The sequence below is a fragment of the Stegostoma tigrinum genome, chromosome 45 (assembly GCF_030684315.1).
Source record: "Stegostoma tigrinum isolate sSteTig4 chromosome 45, sSteTig4.hap1, whole genome shotgun sequence".
In the NCBI taxonomy this organism is placed as follows: domain Eukaryota; kingdom Metazoa; phylum Chordata; class Chondrichthyes; order Orectolobiformes; family Stegostomatidae; genus Stegostoma; species Stegostoma tigrinum.
The window spans coordinates 9,224,956-9,241,410 of NC_081398.1; the positions used below are offsets into that span (position 1 = coordinate 9,224,956).

Consider the following 16,455-nt stretch of genomic DNA (forward strand, 5'->3'; position numbering starts at 1 on the left):
GAGAAGCTTTAATATTTTAATACCCAGTTGTCTTATGATTCCATGCCCAAGCTTCCACTCAGACACACCCTCACAGCACCTGTCCGTGCAATCACAGAAGGTACAACATTTGCCCATTTACTTCTTCCCTCCTCAATATCCAAGGCCCCAGAAACACCTTCCAGGTGAAGCAATGATTTATCCTCAATCTAGTGTACTGCATTCACTGCCCACAATGTGATCTCCTCTACACTGGGGAGATGAATCATAGACCAGGTGACTGCTTTGTGAAAAATGACCCTGAGCTTTCACTTGGACTCACCACTGTGTATCTCTGTCTTGGCTCCTCAGTGCAAACTGGAGTAACAAGACCTCATCTTCTGAGGCACCTTCAGGACTTGACAATGAGTTTATGAGTTTCAGTGCGTGAATATCCTGTTCCTTGTCTATTATTTACCCTCAAAACTGCCAGGTCCCGTCAAAGAATGGGTTGCTTTCAATGCAGCCAATTCATCCTCAACTACTCAAAGTCCCCCATTGTCACCTATCTAGCTTTTCTTCTTTCCTGTCTTACTATCAACAATCCCTTTTACTGCCTTTCCTTTTTTTCACCCCCTCTCTAGGGTCTCCCCCTCCCCCTATCTAATCACTCCTTCCCCCGCCTGCATCAGCACAAATACCACCTTTTCCCAGCTGAAGAAGGGTGACTAGGCTCGAAACATTAACTCTGTTTCTCTCTCTGCACAATGCTGTCAGACCTAATGAGCTTCTTCAGCATGTTCTGTTTTTGTTTGGACAGGCTGGGCTTCTTTTCACATGATTGAAGTTTTCAAGGTCCTGTACAGTCTTGACTAGATGGGTTTGTAAAGGATGTTTCCACTCACTTGCGGCTCAATCCAGAACAATGGGGCACATGTTTTAAAGTTTTTCATACAGAGGGGTAATTTATTTCCTCAGCGGGTTGTGCAGCTTTGGAACTCTGCCTCAGAAGGTGGTGGGGTGGAGTGGGGGTTGGGGGGGGGGGGGGTTGGATCATTGAATATTTTAAGGCGGTGGTCATAATAATCATTGTTAGCTGGGAATGTAGACTTCAAAACACAAACAAATCTTACTGAATGGCAGAGCAAGTTTGAGGGGCTGAATAGTCTACAACTGCCTCTATTTGAGGGGGAGGTGATGGCTGAGTTATATTATTGCTGGACTGTTAAGCCAGAGACCCAGATGATTCGAATCTGGGTTCGAATCCCAACGCAGCAGACGGTGGAATTTGAATTCAGTTTTTAAAAATTTGGAATTAGGAGTCCAATGATGACCATGAATCCATTGTCAATTGTTGGGAAAACCCATCTGGTTCGTTCATTCATGTCCTTTGGGGAAGGAAACTGCCATCCTCACCCTGGCCTACATGTGACTCCAGACCCACAGCAATGCGGTTGACTCTTAACTCTCCTCTGGGCAATTAGGGATGGGTAATAAATGCTGGCCTAGTCAGCGATGCCCTCATCCCATGAATAACTAAAGTAAAATTCATATGTTTGAATGATCCTGTTTGGATTCTCCCTCTAACTAGTCTTTCTTTGGAATCTGAGATTGAACTTGGCTCTGTATGTATGCCCTGTGGTGCCAGTTAGGAATGGTTTTGCCATGTTTGGGTGCTTCTTTCTATATCATTGTAACAGCACTGCAAACAGAAATACTTAGATTTATTCAGACAAGCTTAGTTCCCCTGATAAATGGTGCTGGAGAAAATCAGCAAATCTGGCAGCAACTGTGAAGGCAGAAACTGTTAACATTTCAAATCCGCTATACCTCTTTCTCGGAATATGATGAGTTTTAAACAAGAGTCATACCAGACTTGAAACATTAATTCTGTTTCTCTCTCCGCAGCTGCTACCAGACGTGCTGGGTTTCTCCAGCACTCACTGTGTTGGTTTTATAAAATACCGCGTCAGCCACAGTATTTTGTTTTACTCGTTCCTCTGATGTTAACTTCCATTTTATTGTTCACACAGTTTATTTTGAAAGTGAAGACTCTGATCAACAGCTGTGGTAAGCTTCTGATACAACATCCTTACAAGCATATCCAGTGTTGAAAAAGATCGTTTTTGCTGGAAGACAACTCTCTCACACGCTGTTAGTCAGATCTTTTATTTATCTGACACTCAAAAAAGTTGAGGTCTTGCCCTCTAAGCTGCTGCAAATGCAAAGGGGCATTTGGGAAACTTGAGGATGCCTGAACCTGTCTGTGACTCAGTGGATAGCGCTTCTAACTCTGGGTCAGACCAGACCTCGAGAATTGATGGCGCACAGGGAGTGCTGCTCTGTCAGAGGTGCCACGTATCAGGAGAGATGTTAAACCACCAACTCTGCTTGGGCACTAAAGATTCCTCAGTGCCAATTAGAAGGAAAGCAGAGGAGAGATCCCCAGTGGAATACAAATGGAAAGTGCTGCAGGAAGCCCAGATCGGTGGCTCGGTGGTTAGCAGTGCTGCCTCACAGCACCAGGGACCTGGTTTCGATTCTACCCTCGGGCAACTGTCTGTGTGGAGTTTCCATGCTGTCCCCACGTCTGCGTGAGTTTCCTCTGGGTTCTCTGATTTCCTCCCACAGCACAAAGATTTACTCTTGAAAAGGGAAATATTAACCGCTCCTTTGAGTACTAATTCTATTAGGTTAGGTGGATTGGCCACGGGTGTTGCAGGGATGGGGGTGGGGGCTTTGTAGGCCTAGATAGGCTGCTCTCCAGAGAGTCGGTGTGGACTTGATGGGGCAAATGCTACCACACTGTAGGGATTCTATGATTCTAAGTCAGGCAGCATCTTTCCTACGCACTTCCTGTTTTTATTTCAGATCTCCAGCAGCCACAACATTTTGTTTTTATCTGAGTTATCCTTGGTGTCCTGTGGCCAATATTGATCCCTCAACCAACATCACAAAAACAGATTATGTGGTCATTATTACATTGCTGTTTGTAGGAGCTCGCTGTGTGCACATAAGCTGCTGTGCTTCTCACAATACAACATTACTCTGTTGGCTGAGGAAGCATGTTAGGATATCCTTGGCTAATGGAAGGTGATATTTAAATACAAGTCTCGCTTTTTGTTCTTTCTGACCTCCTTAAACATTGCGATTTAAGGATTGAGAAAGGAAGACAAAAAAAAGGAAAACTTTGCATCAGGGAAAGAGTGATAAAGGAGGGGAAGAAGGATTGGATGGAGAGAGAGTGAAAAAAGCCACAAAGGAACAGTAAGAAAACAAGATTATATTTTTAGATGTTTCAAATCTTTGTTGGTGGAATGATCCTATACAGATTAAACTGTTCACTCTTCAGACCAGGAGGGGTTGATGTGTTTTGAACGAGCAGTTATCATTGTTACGAGGCCTGGTTTCCTGCAAGGACTTGCATGGGGTATCAACATGCAAATCCAACAAAACTTTGAACTGTAGAATGGGATCCATCACATCCGCCTGAGAGAGTAAATGCGGCCTATGTTAATCTCAACTGAAATCCGTACCTATCCAGAGTTTTCAAGAATGAGACATGATCTCATTAGAACTTTAGATTCGAGGGGTCTTCACAGGATACACATTGAGAGGATGTTTCCTGTTATGCAGGAATCTAGACATTTCTAGGGGAGGGCACGGTTTCAAAATGAGGGATATCCCGTTTTAGAGGGTCCTGATAAGGAGATCCCTTTCTTTCTGAGATCTTTATTATTTGGCATTCTCTCTCCCAGGGAGCAGCAGATTCATTCAAGGCTGCCTTAGCCAGATTTCCAATTGAAGAGGGAGTCGGGGGTTATAGCCAGCAAGTTGGGACCATGATCAGATCAGTCATAGTCTTGCAAAATGATGTAGCAGTATTGATGGGCAGAATGGCCTGCCCATTTCATTCTTAAGAGCACATCTTCAGTTTTGCACTGACAGTCTGCCTGGGTTACCTGGGTTTGGTGTAGGAATTAAACCTTCAAACTCCTGACTCAAGAGGCCAGCTGACCTCGTATCTGCTGCTAAAATAGCACTATGGACTGCGATACAAATATAGTCAACCCATCTCAAAGGCTCACGTTTTCCATTTCTGGGCATTGCTGGTTCAAGAACTGATGCCAGTATGCTGAATCACTTGCCAATTCGCACCAGTTTTGGAGCAGCACAGTAGCTCAGTGTTTGGCACTGCTGCCTTATAGCAGCAGGACCGAGGTTGAATTCCACCCTCAGTGCGGAGTTTGCACATTCTCTCAGTGTCTGCATGGGTTTCCTTCTGGGTGCTCCGGTTCCCTCCCACAGTCCAAAGATGTGCAGGTTAGGATAGGCTGGCCATGCTAAATTGCCCCATAGTGTGCAGGGACGTGTAGGTTAGGTAGATTGGCCATTAAAATGCCTGGGTGAGATACTCTCGAAGGGTGAGTGTGGACACTCGGCCGAATGGCCTGCTTCCACACTGTAGGGATTCTATGATTTGGTTTCAATCACAAATGAGGATCATCTCCTGATGACCCATTGGCTCACAGCAAGCAGTATTCGAACCACACAATCAAGGTGGGCAAAGATCCCAGCTTTAGAGATCATTATTCAGCGCACACCCAATTTTCCATACCTTGGAGGTCAACCTCAGCCTCAGTTTGAGATTGCCACAGTGGCCTTGTCCTTTTATTTGCAGCCTGCTGCAGACCCTCACTACACTTCTCTAACTCACCCCCTCAACCATCTTCTATTCCCGGCACTGGTGGCCGGGCCATCAGTTGCCCGAGCCCTAAACTCTGGAATTCTTTCCCCTAAAACTCTTGGCCACGCTCTGCCCTTTAGGACACTCCTGAAAATTTAGAACCTTTGGTCACCAGTCCCTTTGTTCTTCTTCTGTGCCTCAGTGTCAGAAGTTATTTTGATAACACTTTTTGAAGACACTTTGTTGGGTTAATGGGGAGGTGATGGTACAGCGATATTGTCACTAGGCTAGAGGTCCCGGATTTGAATCCCACAGGGTTAAAAGCTTAATACATTTGAAACAAAACCTGCAGTTAAGGACTAATAGTGACTGTGAAATCATCATTGTGAGTTATTGATTTGGGTGACACGGTGGCTCAATGATTAGCACTGCTGCCTCACAATGCAAGGGACTAGATTTGATACTGCACTTGGGCGACTGTCTGTGATTCTCCCCGCGTCTGCGTAGGTTTCCTCCGGGTGCTCCGGTTTCCTCCCACAGTCCAAAGATGTGCAGGTTAGGGTGGATTGGCCATGCTAAATTGTCCATAGTGTCCAAGGATGTGAAGGCTAAATGGATTAGCCATGAGAAATGGAGGGTTACAGGGATAGGGTGAGGGGCAGTCTGCGTGAACTGCTCATCAGAGGGTCGGTGAGGACTCAGTGGGCTGAATGGCATTGTAGGGATTCTACGGTATGATTCAGGGAAGTAAACCTGGTCTATGCTACATGTGACTTGAGACCCACAGCAAAGTGGTTAAATCCTTACTGGTGAATAAGATGGGTTGATAAGTCATTGTCACATTGCAACTACAATTTTTCTGGAAAAGGTACTTTATTAATGAAAACTATCATTGTTTTGCATTCTTCTGAGTCAAATACCTCATAAGTGCCAAAGCCCGTCTTGGACTTGATGGGTTGAATGGACTCCATCTGAGGTATAATGGATGCCTGAGCTCATGCACAAAGGGTGGAAGTCTTTGATGATGTGAAACAACAGTATGAGGCCTTAGTCATGGTGTAAGTTGTCATTATGAGTACAAATTATTTTGACAAAAAGGTCCAATATATGTTTTGATTCTTAGGCAAGAAGACAAGAGATGCAGTCACCCAAGTCTCGGCAACCAGACTTAGTTCTTCATGTAAGTTGAAACTAAATCTCAGTTGTCATCCAAGTGACACAGTGCACTGGTGTAACAGGGTGGTTGGCTAAATAGTCTCTCCAAGTGATCACTTCCCAATTGAAGTCTCTTTGATGTCTGAATGAGCTGTGCCCCATGCTCAGCCTCTGTAGAGTTAGACCAAGGGTGATTGCTCCTAGTGGCACTCAAGGGGGTAAAATCACATTGTCAGGATAAGGAGATGGCGTTTCAAAGGGATGTATACTTGGAAAGGAAAGGCCATGCAATATGGGGGACACAAGGGGTTTGGGAATAATCAGTTAGTTTCCAAAGAACTGGTACCAGCACATGATGGGCCAAATGGCCTCTGCTGGTACTTTATCGATGTATTTTTACAAATGGTGGATGGCATGGCGGCTCAGTGGTTAGCACTGCTGCCTCACAGCGTCAGGGACACGGTCTCGACTCCACCCTCGGGTGATTGTCTGTGTGGAATTTGCATGTTCTCCCTATGTCTGCTTGGGTTTCCTCTGGTTTCCTCCCACTGTCCAAGGGTGAGCCATGGGAAATGCAGGGTTACAGAGACAGGGTGGGATGCTCTTCAGAGCATCAGTGTAGACGTGATGGGCTGAATGGCCCGCTCCAACACTGCAGGGATTCACACTGGGGACAGGAGCAGGTAACTATTTGCATACAGTAACAAAGACAGCAGATTCTGGCCTCTTGAGTGGAGATATTGAAGGTCTTCTTGTCTAGGGCTCACAGAAGGCCCTACATGGAACAAACCCACTGATATGCTTCTAAAGGTCTGAAGAGACTATACACTGTGCCAGTTGGGTAGAGATGATCTCAGTCAATGGGGCGGTAGGCTGATGTTTCCAGAAGCTGCAGGGCCACAAAACTACCTTTATGACAGGCACCCCCCGACTGCACACCTTTCTGAAAGAGACCATGCAGCACAGCCAACAGGAGCTCAAACAATAGAGAATTTAAGGAAAGATGCAGAACAGAGTGGGGGAGGAGGTCAGGGCTCTAATCTTGGAATCTCCCAGAAGGCTGCCTCCTGGACCTCTTCGCACTGTTTTATTTCCTGTCTAACATCCTTTGGTCATCAATGCTGAGCACAATTTAGCCCAAGCTACTACAGAATCATAGAGATGTGCAGCACAGACAAAGACCTTTCAGTCCAACTTGTCTGGGCCAACCAGATACCCTAATTAATCTGAGATAACAAAGTGTGAAGCTGGATGAACACAGCAGGCCAAACAGCATCTCAGAAGCACAAAAACTGACATTTCAGGCCCAGACCCTTCATCAGAGAGGGGGATGGGGTGAGGGTTCTGAAATAAATAGGGAGAGAGGGGGAGGCGGACCGAGGATGGAGAGAAAAGAAGATAGGTGGAGAGGAGAGTCTAGGTGGGGAGGTAGGGAGGGGATAGGTCAATCCAGGGAAGACGGACAGGTCAAGGAGTTGGGATGGGTTGGTAGGTAGGAAATGGAGGTGCGGCTTGAGGTGGGAGGAAGGGATGGGTGAGAGGAAGAACAGGTTAGGGAAGCGGAGACAGGCTGGGCTGGTTTTGGGATGCAGTGGGGGCAGGGGACGAGCTGGGCTGGTTGTGTGGTGCGATGGGGGGAGGGGTCTCACCTATCCCCTCCTCCCTCCTCAAGCTGCTCCTCCTACCTCCCCACCTATACTCTCCTCTCCACCTATCTTTTCCTCTATCCATCTTTGGTCCGCCTCCCCCTCTCTCCCTATTTATTCCAGTTCCTTCTCCCCATCCCCCTCTCTGATGAAGGGTCTAGGCCCGAAACGTCAGCTTTTGTGCTCCTGAGATGCTGCTTGGCCTGCTGTGTTCATCGAGCTACACACTTGTTATCTCAGATTCTCCAGCATCTGCAGTTCCCATTATAACTGACCCTAATTCGTCTAGTCCCTTTTGCCAGTATTTGGCCCATATCCCTGTAAACCTGTTCCATTCATGTGCCCATTCAGATGCCTTTTAAATGTAGTTATTGCACCACTTCCCCTGGCAACTCATTCCATACACACACCACCTGCTGCGTGAAAAACTTGCCCCTCAGGTCTCTTTTAAATCTTTCCCCTCTCACCTTCAACTACGCCTCCTAGTTTTGAACACCCTTTTCTTGGGGAAAAAGATCTTGGGCTATTCACCCTATGCGTGCCTTTTAAACTATCCACCCTGTCATCCACCCTATTAAGCTCAAGCTCGAACACCTCCCCTGATCCTGTTTCCTCTAAACTTTCCTCTCAACCCTTGGAACTCTGCTGAAATGTGACTTTCCACCTCTTCTGTTCCTCTTCCCTCAGGACTACATGCACTAAAAGAGACTTGAATGGTGTGACTCTGCTCTGCTACTCATTTGCCTCAAGTTTTAAGGTAACCTTTTCCCACCCTGTCCAGTGTTCCCCGCTCTGGCAATCCCCTTTTCATGGTGCACAAAGCTCAAAAAGGCAGCCCACCACCACCACCTTCTCCAGGGCATGGTCAATAAACACTGTCGTCCAGCGACATCCATGTCCCGTTAACAAATACTATACAAACACATCCGTCTACGTGTCAACTGTGCTGAGCTGCCTTGCATCTGATTGCCCATCAGTGCATGACTGGTTCCTCATTTTCTAGTGTCTTACGGTGATGTCTGATTGTCTGTGTTGGAGTACACTGCAAATCAAACTCCATCAACCCTGCCATCGATACAAATTTGACCAAATCACTGACACGACCAATTTTACCTAACCGTCTATTTCAGGTCAAAAGAATGCAGGTCTTTTTCCATTAACGAGAAAAAAAAACCCTTTCTAACCAATGTCAGAAAAAAGACATTAAAAGAAACAAAGAACTGTGGATGATAGAGATCTGAAACAAATGGTTTTGCCAGCAAATATAGACAAGTTGAATGGCTGATTGATAACTTAAACTTCCTTTAAAGATCCCTTCCATCTACAGACACAAAGGCATGAAACAAGATGTAAGCATTTTAGGTGGCAAAGATAAAAAAAAGTCAAAAGAACTGTCCTGGCATTAGGCTGGATCACAGATATCAATCAGTTGTTTCCTACTGGCTGTGTTTTGACTCCTTCCAATTCTTGGCTAATGATGTGAGCTTTTGAAAACACTACTTCTCAGTCTTTCATTCACTGGGTTAGTAGCCGCCCTTCCCCAATGCCTCTGAAGCTGCTTTCTCCCTTTTTCTTCCAGCTTTGCAGAGAGAACAACTTGCAGGGAAAGATGAGGGAGAATAGTTAGCTGCTAGGGATTTTTTTCTACTTCTCCAAACAGAATCCGAGAGAGAGAGTTGAACATTTAGACTGTAAGTTTCTGCTGTTCTGTTACATTATAAGGCTGGTGCCATCTGCTCAGGAATCAATCAAGCGGTTATTACTATGCTGAGCTCTCCTGACCCCACGTGACTGCTCCTCAAACTGTCTCTCCACAAAATTATCCTGAACACACACACACAGGCAGGGCCATTCTGTCTGGAATGGTCTCCCACAATATTGCAGATACACTTACTATATGTTCCAGTAAACTGTTTGTAAAACTGCAAACGTATTACCCAGTTTCCTTGGTTTAAAGCAGTATCTTCCCATTTTTAATCTATGTTCTAGAAGGACAATGACGACCAGCACAATGGCACACCACCACCTTTAAATTTCACCCCACCCCCGCCGTCACTCACCATCCTGACATGTAGATGTATTGCTGTTCCTTCAGTGTTGCTGTGTTAAAATCCTGGGACTCCCTCCCTAATTGGACTGTATAGGCAGCAGCTCATCTCCACCTTTTCAAGGGGCAACTGGGGACGAGCAATAAAACGTTGGCCTAGCTAACCCTGCGTATGCACCAAAATAAATTCAGATTTTCAGCGATACCTTTCATGTCATCTTTGCTTAATTCTCAGGTGCCAATGAGAAAACAGCAGTCCCATGGTCGGATGTATTCTGCTCCAATGTAAATAAGTTCAAACAGAAGAACGTGTCCCATATAAATTAGTAAGTGCAACTGTTGAAGCAATGCAAGGTTCAGAGGACGAACCCCACGCTGCCAATCCACATTTAGGTAGTTACTTCGTGAAGCACCAACAAGCAAATACTAATAACTTCAGGAAAGAGGTAGCCTCCCTCCAGTTGTCCGAGGAGAGCCACCAAATGCCCGCCCTCGAGTTGGATCAAGGCCTGGGGCTGGCTGCAACTTTGTGTGAGGACAGACCACGAGACAGCCCCGACTCCAGGGCAGCCAAGCTCAGGACTCCCCGGATTGCTAACTCCTGCCCCACTTCGGGAACGGGCTGCAACTCGGAAGGCTGCCAAAGCCGGGCGGTGTTTCCACGCACGGAGCCCCCTGAGCCCTGCCTACGACACAGACATCAACACCAGCACCATCATGACCACCATCACCGGGCTCGCAGCGTCTCCTTTTGCGATGTGCCCCTCGAGTGGCCGGTCACTCATTCAAACAAGAGCCTGAGGTCAACCCAGTGCCCGTCAAAAAGTGTTGCGGAGGGTCACTCCGAATCCTGCCAGCCTGGCAACCCCTGTAGCTCAGTGAGGCAAGCTAAAGTTTCTCATTCCCATTCCATCTCTCTACCAGTCAGCCTGGTGAAACCAGCCCAGCCTCTCAGTCCCCACAGGCAAAACAAAGCAGCACACTGTCGCTTCAGCCCGGACGCTGCCCGGTGTGCAAATGTCCCATCACACTCTAGCCCTTGCCCAGTAACACGCACAGTCCCACCTCATTCCTACCACTCTATGTCTAGACACATTGATGCCTCTCGAACTAGCCCCGTTCCAGTGCGGCATGCGGAAACGCCTCCGGTCCCCTTTAGCCCCGCTGCTGGTCGATACCCCGAGCCAACCCACTCTTGTTTGACCCCGGACACTGCGCGGTGCCCCAACATGCTGCACTCTCACTCTGGCCCTGCCCCGTTGAGGCATGAGCAAACACTTCAGCCTCATGTCAGTCCTCCCCCGGTCCACTGCGCCAACAAATCCCACTGTCACTCTAACTCTGGGAGCCCGAGGCTGTGCCGCTCCCATCTCAGCCCCGACTCTGCCAGGTGCGCAAACACGTCCCATTCTCACTCCATGCCCACCCGGATAAAGCACACAGAAACTCCCGGCATCCCCCCCAGCCCTTGCCCCAAAAAGCACAGCCAGCACCCCCGGTGCCACTTTCCCCGAGATTCGGTGCCATGTGCCAACGCCTCGCATTTTCAGTCGGACTTCTGCCCGACCAGTCTCTATGAACCACCTCAGTCTCCCGCAATCCCGGGTCCGGTAAGGCACACTGCCATACCTCACTCCCAACCTGTCTCAACCTCGGCAAGGTGTGCAAACACCTCCCACTCCCACTCAGCACCAGCTCTGACCAAGAGAATGCCAGCGCACCAATCCAATCTCAGTCAGGACGCAGCCAAACAAACGCAGAGGCCCCAGACTGCCTTCAGCCTGATTCCAATAGGAGGTGCTAAAAGTGGTGATGGTCAAGTACGCTAACAGAATCCATCGCCCAGTGCTGAACTCTTTGGAAAACCTGATTTCAAAGATGCCAAACTGGTCCAGTCTCACACATCTGTATCATCCTATCCTCAACCTGAACACAACTTGTCGCGCAATTTGTCTCATGCACTTTTATTAGTGACCTTCCAAATCCAGAGATTTGGCTTTGGGTCAACTTGGGATTTGGAGGTCAGTGAGAATTGATGAGTAGAGAGGTGACCCTGCTGATCTTCAATTGCTTCACCGGCTGAAAGCTTAGCCTTTCAAACTTTTTTTTTCCAACACCAGAGTTTTCATTACCTTTGCAGTCTTATTGCCTGTCAAAAGAAAATTGGAGATGATTCTACCTCTTTAAAACCCCATGGGGCTCACTTGGTCAGTTATTTTACCATATCTCAAAATGTAGTCAGACTAATAAAGGCAGAGTGGAAAACGCTACCTTTTGTGTCTTCATATTATTATGGACCAGACCAAACCCCCTCAAACTATTCAGAAGACAGGCTAATCCCTAACTTTATAATATTTTAAAGGTAAGTGTAAGGTGTTGCATTCCAGATGCAATTCGATTGGTGAAACAATCGGATTTAAAGCAAAACACACTTTATTCATTGAAAACAGTTAAAATACAACAGGAGCAATAAGGAATTGGAATCTTTTAACTCTACTGTAAAACTTAACAGAATAATGGATACAGGGACTATTACTGATTAACCATTCCGATATAGCAACATCCATAATCATACCCTCGGCAAAAGGCAAATTCAGAAAACATCTCACATGCAGTTCTCCAATCCAGGAAGACAAAGCATCAAAAGACGATGCTGAATGAGAGACAGAACTCCAGCTTTCACTTCTTCAATACCTCAAAGCAACTGCTGAAAGCTAGACCTAAAACCCCCGGTTCGTTGGGAGTCTGACCACACCCATTCAGGCTGCTTCTATTGTTCCAACTTTTAAGTAAAATACCAAGACTTCACAAGCTGTCACTGCCTTTATGACTAGACAGCTCCTCACCTCTGTCCTAAAACCTCTCTTCAAAAAGAAAGGATGAAATAACCTCTTTAAAGCCACAGTCTTGTCACAATATTAAATCCAACACACCAAAGGTCAGAAAGGTTGTGGTGTACTGGTAGTGTCACTGGACTGGTAAGCTAGAGGTCCAACTTAATCCTCTGGAGATATGAATTCAAATCCTGCTATTAGTGCAATTTGAACTGACAAAAAATAATTTGAATGGGACCAAGGGTCTTGAGATGCAATGGTACGTCCCTACCTCTGAACCAGAGGTTCCAGTTCAAGTCTAACTTACCACATGCATCATAATATGTTCATTAGAAATAATTAAAACAGAAAGTGCTGGAGAAACTCAGCAGGCCTGTGGAGAGAGAAACAGAGTTAATGTTCTCAAGAATAGCCATATTGAAATAACTAAGGTTGGCTCCCAGATCTCACAATTCCCTTACTCCACTTTCACAGTATTCACTGAGGGGCCACATTGGGGAAAAGTTTGGGAAGCACTGGTCAAATGTCATAATTTAATCCTGTGAATAACTCATCAGATACTGAATTGCAAAGTGCTGATTAAATAATGATTGCTGTCCAGCCGAATCATAATTTAAAAGTACTCTACCTTTTCTCCCCTGCTTCAAGATGATTCATGGTATTGCAATAAGTCTATCCCTTTTACAAAAAACATTCCCATGCCTTAGTATCATGCCACTCTCTAATTTACCATGCTCCAATAATTCTGATTATGAATAAGAACAGAAGCTGTGGAGAGAGAAAAACAGAGTTAATGTTTCAACTCCAATGACCGTCTGTCAGACTGAAAGCAGCTCGGACTCACATGAATACCCTGTTATAGGTTGAACTGAATCGGTTTAACATTGCATAGAATCTCTACAGTGCAAATAGAGACCATTTGAGTCTGCACCAAACCTCTGACAGGCATTTCCCATCCTGACACTGTAGCATTCTCTCAGTATTACACTGGAGTGTCAGCCTGGATATACAATGAGCACGGAATCCAAATATCCACTCTTTCCCCTATTTCTTCAAATATTTCCCTTTCAAGTATTTATCTAATTCCCCTTTGGAAAGTCCTACGTGAACCTGCTTCCACTGTCCTTTCAGGTAGCACGTGCCGTTTCAAAGCTTGCAACATTAAAACAATCCTCCTCGTCTCTCCCTCTAGCTCTTTTGTCAAGTGTATAGTGTTTGTGTCAGCTCTGGTTACTGACCCTCATCTCTCAAAATCTACAACAAAAAGCAGCAATCACTGGAAACCTGAAATTAAAAAGAAATCAGTCAGAAGCTGGGAGGGAGACGAAGGTCAGGTTGTTAATAGGACATTATAAGCTGCCTTTTCTCTTGAGCCACTGCATCTTAAATATTCACACACAAATGTGTTGGAACGCTTGCTTTCACTGGTCAGTGCATTGAGAGTAGGGGTTGTGATGTCATTGTTGCAGTTGTACAGGGCATTAGTTAGGCCACTTTTAGAATATCTAAAATATCAGGGTCTCCCTGCTATGGGAAAGATGTTGTTAAACTTGAAAGGGTTCAGAAGAGATTTACAGGGATGTTGGATGGTTTGAGCTAGAGGGAGAGGTTGGATAGAATCCCTACAGTATGGAAACAGGACCTTTGGCCCAGCATATCTCACCCAGACCCATTCCATCTATAATCCACATCCTTAAATACTCTGGGCAATTTAGAACTGCCAATCCACCTATCCCATGCATCTTTGGACTGTGGGAGGAAAGTACAGCACCCGGAGAAACCCACTCAGATACAGGGAGAATGTGCAAACTCCACACAGACAGTCGGCCGAGGGTGGAATTGAACCCAGGTTCCTGGTGGTGTGAGTTGGACCAGAGAGTCTGATTCTGTGCTGTACATCTCTACGACTCTAAATGCTGAACAGGACTCCTTGAGCCTGCCTCACCATTCCATGAGACCAAGCTGATCTGATTACTCCTGCCTACCCCAATAATCTCTCACCCATTTGCTTACTGGAAAGACATCTAATGCTTAAAAACATTCAAGGACTCTGCTTCCACCACAGTTTGACGAAGTGAGTTCCAAAGACTCAGAACCTTTTGTGAGAAAAAAAATCACCTCATCCCTGTCTTGAATGGGCAATCCCTGATTTGTAAGCAGTGGCCACTAATTTCAGATTCTGTCACAACAGGGAGTGTCCTCCCCACATCCATCCTGTCAAGCCACCTCTGGATCTTACACGTTCCCATCAAGTCACTGCTTAGTCTTTTAAATGCCTACAGTCTGCCCATCATTCTTCATAATCTAGTAAAGGAACTGTGGAAGCTATTTAGCCCATTAAGTCTGCTCCACCATTCACCGAGATCATGCCTTATCTGTAATCTTTCTCCATATACCAGTCTTGGTCCTATTGCCATTTTTTTTGTTAATAAACGTGTCAACCTCAGTCATAAAATTAACAATTGATTAATTGCCATTTGTGAAAGACAGTCCAAATCTTCATGACCTTTTGTGTGTGGACGTGTTTCTTAGCGTCACTCCTGCAGGGTATGGCTCCAATATTTAGACTTTGCCACCTAGTACAAAGTTTCCCAACCAGCAGGAATAGTTTATCTCCCCAACACGTTTCTCCAATTTCTTGAAAACTTTGATCAAATCACCCCTTAATCTTCTAAATTCGAGGGAACATAACTTTGAACGTTGTTTATTGTCCATTTAATTTATTCCAGATTAGCAAATAATTATATCATTCAACCACATCTTCTCCTCATATACCTAAATCTAACCTTCTCTTCCAGTGTTCAATCTCATCATCCTCCCGTCCTTCAATCCCATCTTCTCCCTATCCCTGAATCTTACATCCTCCCTATCCCTCAAGCTCACTTCTTCTTCACGTCCAACCTCCTCCTCATCCTTCAGCCCCACCATCTCCTCCCCATCAATCTTATATTCTCCTGATTCATCAATCCCATCTACTCTCCCCAATCCCTCAATCTCATTTATTCCCCCAACAATTTCAATTTCTCCCCATCCCTCAATCCCACCTTCTCCTCCTTTCCCTCAGTCTCACCTTCTTTCCATCTGTCAATCCCATTTACTCCTCTATCCCTCAATCTGAATTATTTCGTCTATCCCTCAATCCCATTTTGCCCTATCCCTCAATCATGCCTTCCCTCATCACTCAATTCCACTTCCTCCACCTCTCCCTCAATCCCACTTTCTGATTCTGTCCCTCAAGCCAACTTTCTCCACCTCTCCCTCAATCCTACTACTCCACCTTTCCCTCAATCCCACTTCCTCCACCTCTCCCTCAATCCTACTACTCCACCTTTCCCTCATTCCCACTTCCTCCACCTCTCCCTCAATCCCACTTTCTGATCCTATTCCCAATTCTCCTTCCTCCACCTCTCCCTCAACATCTCTTTCTGATCCTATCCCAAACCCACTTTCTGCTACTTCCCCTCAATCCCACTTTCTCCTTCTTTTGCTCAAACCCCTTTCTGCCCCATCCCTCAATCTCACCTACCCACCAGGAATGGAGGTGGCAGGGGAGGAAATATTTGGAGCTAGTGGGAACTGCATATGCTGGAAAGGTATAGAGCTGGGTGAACACAACAGGCCAAGCAGCAGCAGAGGAGCAGGAAAGCTGACGTTTCGAGTCTAGACACTTCTTCAGAATTTAGGAAAATAAGAAATTCTGTAAATCTAAAAAGCTATATAAACATAAAGCTACTGGGAACAGTGTGATTGATTGAATTGATCCTTAAAAGGGCTGTCACAGGTATAATGGGCCAAATAATCTCCTTTTGCTCTGTAATTTTCCAAGATTTGATTTTTGTCAGTATTTCAACTCGAAGGGCCCTTTATGAGACGCTAACTCTCCCGACACAAACCTCCACAAGTGAAGCACAGTTCCATTGATGAAGTTTTTTTGGCTCAGGTCAGAGGTAACACGGCTGAGACTACATTTCCCAGAAGGCCATGCTCTGCGCATGCTCGGCCCGGCAACGACGGTGGGGGGGTCACGGTGATACGCATGCTCTTTGCCAGGAGCAACGTCAGTGTGTTATACGCATGCTCTATTACGGTAGCAACCGGCCTTACTGATAATGCGCATGCTCCATCCCA

At 45.9% G+C, this 16,455-nt stretch overlaps 1 protein-coding gene across 2 annotated transcripts; it reads left to right on the top strand.

Moving 5' to 3' along the window:
• The first annotated feature begins 2,002 nt into the window (after positions 1-2,002).
• Positions 2,003-11,687, top strand: LOC125448801 (uncharacterized). Of its 2 annotated transcripts, none has more exons than XM_048524346.1 (3): positions 2,003-2,028; positions 5,769-5,825; positions 9,729-11,687. In XM_048524346.1, exon 3 carries the CDS (start codon positions 9,841-9,843, stop codon positions 11,320-11,322), a length of 1,482 nt encoding a protein of 493 aa, XP_048380303.1. In that variant the 5' UTR covers positions 2,003-2,028; positions 5,769-5,825; positions 9,729-9,840; the 3' UTR covers positions 11,323-11,687. The 2 variants fall into 2 exon arrangements, with proteins under 2 accessions (XP_048380303.1, XP_059498614.1); XM_059642631.1 differs by lacking the exon at positions 2,003-2,028 and adding an exon at positions 2,455-2,552.
• Positions 11,688-16,455: the final 4,768 nt, after the last annotated feature.